General features: G+C 42.0%; 1 protein-coding gene across 1 annotated transcript; it reads left to right on the top strand.

Annotated features, from left to right (window-relative positions):
* Window positions 1–2,457: 2,457 nt before the first annotated feature.
* NCBP2AS2 (NCBP2 antisense 2 (head to head)) lies at window positions 2,458–3,909 on the top strand. Its single transcript, XM_029615319.1, has one exon. It carries the CDS (start codon window positions 2,623–2,625, stop codon window positions 2,941–2,943), a length of 321 nt encoding a protein of 106 aa, XP_029471179.1. The 5' UTR covers window positions 2,458–2,622; the 3' UTR covers window positions 2,944–3,909.
* Window positions 3,910–7,626: the final 3,717 nt, after the last annotated feature.

The raw sequence follows: 7,626 nt of genomic DNA, 5'->3' as shown, positions 1-7,626 counted from the left end.
CCATGTCATATTTTCATTGTGCAGGGTTTTGTGTATTAATGATAAGGTTTTGAACATGATTCTTTGTGCAATGGGGAGCCAATGTAGATCCCTGAGTATGGAGGTAATATGCTCGGATTTTTTAGTGTTGGTGAGTATGCGTGCTGCTGCATTTTGCAGCATTTGTAATGGCAGCGAGGTAGTTTTGGGGAGGCCCAGGAGGGCATTACAGTAATCAACCTTTGCAAATATAAGGGATTGCAGTACTGTACAGAAATCATGTTGATATAGTAATGGTCTTAGTTTTTTTAGGGTATGTAATTTAAAATAACCATCTTTAATAGTATTATTGATGTGATTTTTAAAATTAAGATGGTTGTCTAATGTGACACCAAGGCTTTTAACATTATATGTTAAAAACTCACCCAACATCTTTGGGTGAGCTTCCTCACTCTGAAGGTAATCAAATCTTCACAAGAGAGCACTGTTCTGTTCGTACGTCTCACTTTGAATGTCAAAGTGGCCCCTAACCCCTACACTAATACCTAAACCTCACCTCGAGTGACTAGCTGGGCCTCCCATAGAGATATAAATACCTATCTAGGGTGAGGGCATTATGGTTAGGTTAGGTTCTCTCTCTCTCCCTCCCTCCCCTCCATACTCTTTTGAATTCTGTTACCTTTTGTCTTCGATTGTTACAGGAAGTGGTGTTTTAAAGTTAGTTGTAGTTGATTGATGCCGTATATATTTCCTTTCTTATGTAACTCACCTTGATGTTCTGAAATATAAGGCAAGACATGAAATAATATCATGTGGATTTTGTTCTAATTTACGGCACCAATATTTTGAAGGTGGCAAATAGCTGGGCTAAAGAGAAGCCTGTTCCTACTCCCATGGCATTCTGTCTGCACCACCATCCAATGTCTGAGCAGAGAACAATCCTCCCATTCCTCTCCTCTTGCCTATGGTTGCCAACATTTTAATTCCAGCCCTGCATCCATTTAGTGCTAGTAGTATCAAAATAGTGATATCAGAAAGTACTGGGGGGGGAAAAAGGAATTTTATGTTATCTTTGATTGCTCTGTTGCTGACATAAAATTGATTATTTCAACAGCAGTAACAAGCATCTTCCAAGTAAACTTTAGCCTAGTGTGTAATGATAGCTCCATTCTCAAGTGTAGCCTATTATCTTGTTTGTATCTGCTGCAGCAGCTCTCTGACTCTGTGCATCTATGTTAGCAAAATACACAGGCCTTAGCTTTTAATTGGAGTAGGGAGTTGGGAAGGCAAGATTCAAATCCCACTGCTGCTCCTTATGACTTTGGGCAAGTCACTTTACCCTCCGTTGCCTTGGGTAAAACCTTAAAGGTAAATTTTAAAAACCAGGCACGCACCAAAATCAAGAGTCGGGCGCCCATATAGCACATGCACATTTCCACCTGATTTTATAAGCTGCCCATCTGTGTGCACAATTACTGATATGTGAATATCTCGCACCTGGGAAAAAAGAGGTAGAATGTGGGTGTTACATGGCGGAACCAAGAGATAGGCGCACAAGTAGCTACGCTCCTGGGCGCAAATTTACTTTTGCTACGGAGGAGGTGTAAGTCTTTATAAAACTATTTCCTGGCATCTCTGAAGTGTTTGACAGGTCTGGGAGGAGTGCAGACTACAGAACCAATGGGGTGTGGAGGACCTAGCTCTAGACTGGGAAAATTGTTGGATGAACTGGTGAACTGGTCATGATCTGGACACATCTATTATAAAATTCCCTCACTTGCGCCGCCCAAAGCTGTCTTATGCTGCTGTGCACGCGCAAGCTTAAAATTAGGAGTGCACAATCACATGAGAGGGCTATTTTCTAACATGCGTATGTATGTGCATGCAGGATATAAAATTGCCACATGTATATGTGCACCCACACCCTCATTTGAAAGTTACCATCCCTGATTGTAAGTTCTCTGGAGTGCAGGAAATATTTAGTGGATCTGAATGTAAATCTCCTTGAGCTACCAATGAAAAAGCATGAATGTAAAAACAAAAAACAACTTGTAATATTTTACCCTCCAACGCTCCTCATGACATAACAAGGTTACCTCACAATTTGCTTGGGGGTGTAAAACCTACCCTTCAGCCTGGGGAATGCTTTTATCTGACTTGGCAAATAAGCTGCTTTGCTTTGTGTTAGTGCATGGAGTGCTTCCATTGCGACACAAATACATCTTGCATAACCTACGTTAGTCCAATAAAAAGAAGTCACCTACTGTTCATTTGTTGATTTTTATTTTAAAAAAACATTAGGAAGTTCCTCGCTTAAAGCAAAAACAACTGAACGTATTATAAAGCACCTATAAACTCCGGATTTTCAGACGCTTCCTCTTACAATTCATAGAGTGGAGGTGGTGGTGGCCATGACAATCGTACGAGAAACGGAGAAGTGGGGAATCAACTGAGCGATTTTATTGGCCGCATATCCACTTCCGCTTTCCGCTCTGACTCGGCAATCTGAATCGATTGCCGAGTCATCGCTCTGTCACTACGGTTGAAGCCGAGCGCGTGCGATCGCTGGCGGCGAGGCTCGAGGGGGGTCGTCGGCGTGCGCACAGCGGGGACCTGGAGCCGCGCGAGGCAGAGTTGCAGAAGATGGTGCTGAGGCGGCTGCTCTTCACTCTGCTCAATAACCCGCGGCTGATCGAGAGGCTGGCCGAGTCGCGGCCCATCCGGTGGGCCGCACAGATCACCGCCTTCGCCCTCACCAAGGCCCAGCTGAGGGGCAGAGACGCGGCGCGGCGGCTCATGGCCTCCGACACGCTGCGCCAGATCCGGCAGGAAGCCGCCCGGGCGCCCGGCAGCGCGGCGGAGCTTGGCCACAGGATGCATAGGGTCCGACGGGCCTTTCTCCGGGAGCTGCGGGAGGGCTTGGAGGCGGCGAGGCAACAGGGCAAGGGGCGAGGCGACAAGTGAGGCCTGGAGGAGCCCGCTGATCGCCCCAGGGTCTCCCGCTGTACCCCTGCCGACTTGGCTCCGGGAGACGGAAAGCGCAGCTCCCTCCAACAAATGCTGCAAGCGGAAAGGCCTAGGAGAAATAATTCTTTCTTCTCCGGGAAGCTCCACGACTCTCGCTCCCGTGTCATAGAAGAGCGTTTCTCCGGAAACTTCAGGCGCTGCACCACCGAGAGTTTCATAAACGGCTTTGTACAGTATCTCGCCTCACATTCAGAACCAGCTGTTCGCAGTCCACGAGCTATTCCCGTGATAAATTCACTGGTGGCCTCGGTTTTAAAATGGAAACTTCTCTCTAGATACGTTGGAAGGCCCCGCTTTCTCCTGTTCAAACCCGACTTCGAGACACGGGGGAAAAAGCGGACAGAGCAAATACTTTCTTTCAGTTTTTTGAGGGTATATGAATGACATTCAGATGCAGTTTTAGTGGTTCTGTTGCGGCTCTTAGAGGCTGTGATACCTTTCTAAAAGACCAATAAGTCTTGTAAATTCATATACATTTTTATCTTCAAATGTTGACACTACTACCACCACCACCACTGTAATGAAACAAAAACAAAGTTTAATCATTTTGCTCGTTTTAACAACTGGATTATCAAATAAGGTATTTGTATGTTTACAAATCAATTGAACTTTTGTCATAGGACAAGGGGCAGTAAACTAGAAATGTTCAAGGTTGAGCGATCTAATTAAAAGTTTTCACTTGCTTATTTAATGATTAGCAAACACATTTCAGGTTTTTATGTATTGGTCTAACGTCTCTAACCTAATACATTTGTGACCAGTTTCAAAAGTTGAATTTCTTGTTAATCACTGCAAAATGAGCAAATAATGTTGATGCCTCTGCTGACCTGATGAAGGGAGAACTCCCAAAAAGGAGAGTCATGGATATATTATTAATTTGATTAAAAAAGGCATTATTGTGTACTGGCTTTCTTCCCTTTTGTTCAAATATTTAAGTGGAACCTAGACAGCCCATTAAAGGGGGGGGGGCTTTACATTTCCTCAGCCACTTCCTAAAGGGTGGGTTTAAATGTTTTTTGTTTTTTAAATCAGATGAATTCTGTTCAGGAGAAACACCATTATTGGAAGCATTAGGTTATAAACCATCTATTCTTGCAAAGGGAGGATCCCAAATAACAGGAAAGCCATTTCCAGTCTTGTATATTAGTTTACAGCCGAACAAACAAAAATGTAATTTATGCAGTACTGTTTTCTCCTTACATTTTAGTTTGGCCACATGGTGGTGCAGTAGATTAACGTGCTAAAGCTACAGATTTTACATCTGTAACATAAAAATGTTTGTGTTTTATGCAAGCAGGCTACAGATTAATTTTTGTATTTTAAAGCCTTTGCAAACATCACTTTTTGCAATTTTATTTTAATAAATAGCAAGTAGCACTAGACAATTTTACAGAAACAAGCAAAATCTTGGTAAGAGATCAGAAGCCCATGTTAAACAAGGCAGCCAGATTGGCATTTGTCAAACACTAATCTCTTGAAAAACACCATGGCAGGTCTGCTGCTCTTCTCTTTATTCAGCTCCAGGATCTATCAAAATCAAAGAGCAAAGTGGAGATAATAGGAAATTAAAACAGGAAGTGTAGACATTAAAAGTGCAGGTATATCTCCATACACTTGTGAAGTGTTTACCCATATAGTATCATACCCTTGCGTTCTTTCAGTGTACTAAAAGTACATTAAAGCAATTAAAGGCACTTGTAGCACAGGCAAAACCAGTTTGTGTGTTAACAGCTCCTTAACATATGTAAACAAACTGGCAAGAGTTTTAACACAAAAAATGCTATTGTAACAAACAATTTTCATCTCATTACCTTTGAACAAAAGTAACAAGATGAAAAACTTCTCACTTAATTATTAGCATATTGAAAATGTGTGTAAATTGCTTCTGAGATGTATCAAGACAGAACCTCACCACGGAGGAGTAGTTAAGCTTTTGCAATACTAGCACTAAGTAAAGTATTATGTACCTTAGCATTTGCCTCATTTGCATATCATTAACATTGGCAGTGAGTATGCACAATAAACACTGTATTTATGCACATTAACGGTCAATGTTAGTGCATTGTAGTAAATTGGCTAAAATGACAGCTCCCAGTCTATTTTGAAAAGGGCCTACCAGGATCAGTTTCAATGGAATTTGACCTTTCTGACACAAATCATGTAAGATTTAATTTTGGGATAAGAAAAGCTTTCTAACTAATGGAATTTTCCAAGAAGGGATTCCTATAATAGGGTGAAAGCTGACTTTGCCTCTGTCTAGAATTTGTTATAGAAAAGCAAGTGGGAGATAAGTACAGTGCGGTTGGGGCTCTGAGATTAACAGTGGCAGCAACTCAGATTCACATCTGATTGGCAAACTGAGTACCTTCTGCATGTGCCAGGGAAAGCAGAAATCATGCAAATATGAGGGGAAAATAGGAAGACAGCCAGGATCGACGGCCTGAACATTTGGTGGAGACAGCAGGGATTGGTAGGAGGCTTAAGATGACTAATCAAAAGAATATGGAAAAATGCTCAAGCAGCCGCTAATAAATTGTCAACAGTATTGTGCCTGTGGAAAACTGACAAGTTTCTTTGTTCAAGTAACTTAGGAGTATATTTTTCTTGAAACAAATGCTTTATAATTAACTGATAATTCGACTCCGTTTCCTCAAGCTTCAAATTAATCTCAGAAACTAAGAGTCCAGATATGGTTTTGCCATTTTCAAGGAGTATCTGCTGTGAGGGATGATGTAAAGCACTTGTCTGGTCAGTGAATTCCTACAGCTATTGCTATGTATTACATGTTCAAGCCAAACCCCTACTGTTTACTAGAGCTTGCACAGGCTTTGGCTCTCACTTGCTGCAAACAGGTCCTGTTTCTTTATTACTGTTAGCCATATCTTCTTTCATATATTTAAAATTCAGATGTAAACATGGGCAAAAAAAAAAATAGCACAATAGCAAAGTGATTTCATTAAGGTCCTATATCCACCATTACAGTGGTGGTTCTACATTTGTTTCAGCTGAGCTGTTCTTTGTGAATTAATTCATTCAAAGTTCCAATCTTGGTTTTGGAGCCAGCTGTATCTTCCCATTCGTGATGGAACCAGGACTGAAATCTGGCAGCAGGAGCCTTCATTCACAACTGCTTAGGAATTATTTTATATCCCCTCCCAGCAGTCCTCAGTTGGGGGCCATGGACCTGGGCTCTTGCCAGAGTCCTGCACTCATGAGCCCTAAATTCATCCACTTATGTGTTACCATTGCACAGTGACTAACACCACCTCCACACATGAGCTGAGAAGCAAGCCCAAGTCCCTTCACATGACAGTGAACTACAGAGCTGGCTTGGTTTGTTCAAATTGCTAAGGTGACTTCAAGGTGTGAAAGTTGCAGTTGTTCCTTTCTGACCAGCAGAAGTTGATTCTTAATAGTCACCTGAACCATCCCTAGAAATCCCCAACAAAGTCTGAGCTGGTCATGCCCAGACTCGTTCAGCAGTAACACTAATAACTGGTGTGCCTCCCCCAACTCATAGGAGAGCAAATGTAATACCGAACCTTTAGCACTGATATAACTGCATTAGCCTCAAGGTGCAACATATTCAGAACCTTTCAGAGCTCAGTTTTACTGAGTGAGGTGGATTAAAAGCCAGGTCGCGTGCTGTAACACTTTAGCATTTTGTTCTGCACCTTTTCCATACCACCACATAATAGGATTTTATTATCTAAGATATTTTTGAAGCTAAAAGCATTTCTGTTTTCAAAACTTCTGTCAAAAAGGAGTGTATTAAATTGCAAGGATGCTTAGGACCAAAAACTATTCTCCAGAACTCTCAAGCAGACACTATGGCACTAAAGAGGACAAACCCCTGTGAAACATGAGTCACTATAAAGACACAAAATGCTTGTGTACCATGAAAGACACTGCAAAGACATAACACTCCTAAGTGCCATGATAGTTACTGCAAAGACAAAAAGTAAACTTCAGTGTGTTGTGGTAGAATGAAAGAAAGTCACCAGGCCTTGTTGAATTTCTCTTAAATTTATTTTCCCTTTACATAAGAACATGCCATACTGGGTCAGACCAAGGGTTCATCAAGCTCAGCATCCTGTTTCCAACAGTGGCCAAACCAGGCTATAAGAACCTGGCAAGTACCCAAACAATAAGATCATCCCATGCTACTGATGCCAGTAGTAGCAGAAGCCATTCCCTAAGTCAACCTGATTAATAGCAGTTAATGGACGTCTCCAAGAATTTATCCAAACCTTTTTTTAAACCCAGCTACACTAACTGCACCAACCACATCCCTGGCAACGGGGTTTAATTGTGCGTTGAGTGAAAAAGGATACTTGCTAACTTCATGGATTACCCCTAGCCTTTCTATTATCCGAAAGTGTAAATAATCGATTCACACATACCTGTTCGAGACCTCTCATGATTTTAAAGACCTCTATCATATCTCCCCTCAGCTGTCTCTTCTCCAAGCTGAACAGCCCTAACTCTTTAGCCTTTCCTGATAGGGGAGCTGTTCCATCCCCTTTATCATTTTGGTTGCCCTTCTCTGTACCTTCTCCATTGCAACTATATCTTTTTTGAGATGCGGCAACCAGAATTGTACACAGTATTCAAGGTGCG

Source organism: Rhinatrema bivittatum, chromosome 9, assembly GCF_901001135.1.
Source record: "Rhinatrema bivittatum chromosome 9, aRhiBiv1.1, whole genome shotgun sequence".
Classification (NCBI taxonomy): Eukaryota; Metazoa; Chordata; class Amphibia; order Gymnophiona; family Rhinatrematidae; genus Rhinatrema; species Rhinatrema bivittatum.
The sequence above is the reverse complement of the archived record's forward strand: the minus strand, read 5'-3'. Positions and strand labels throughout refer to the sequence as shown.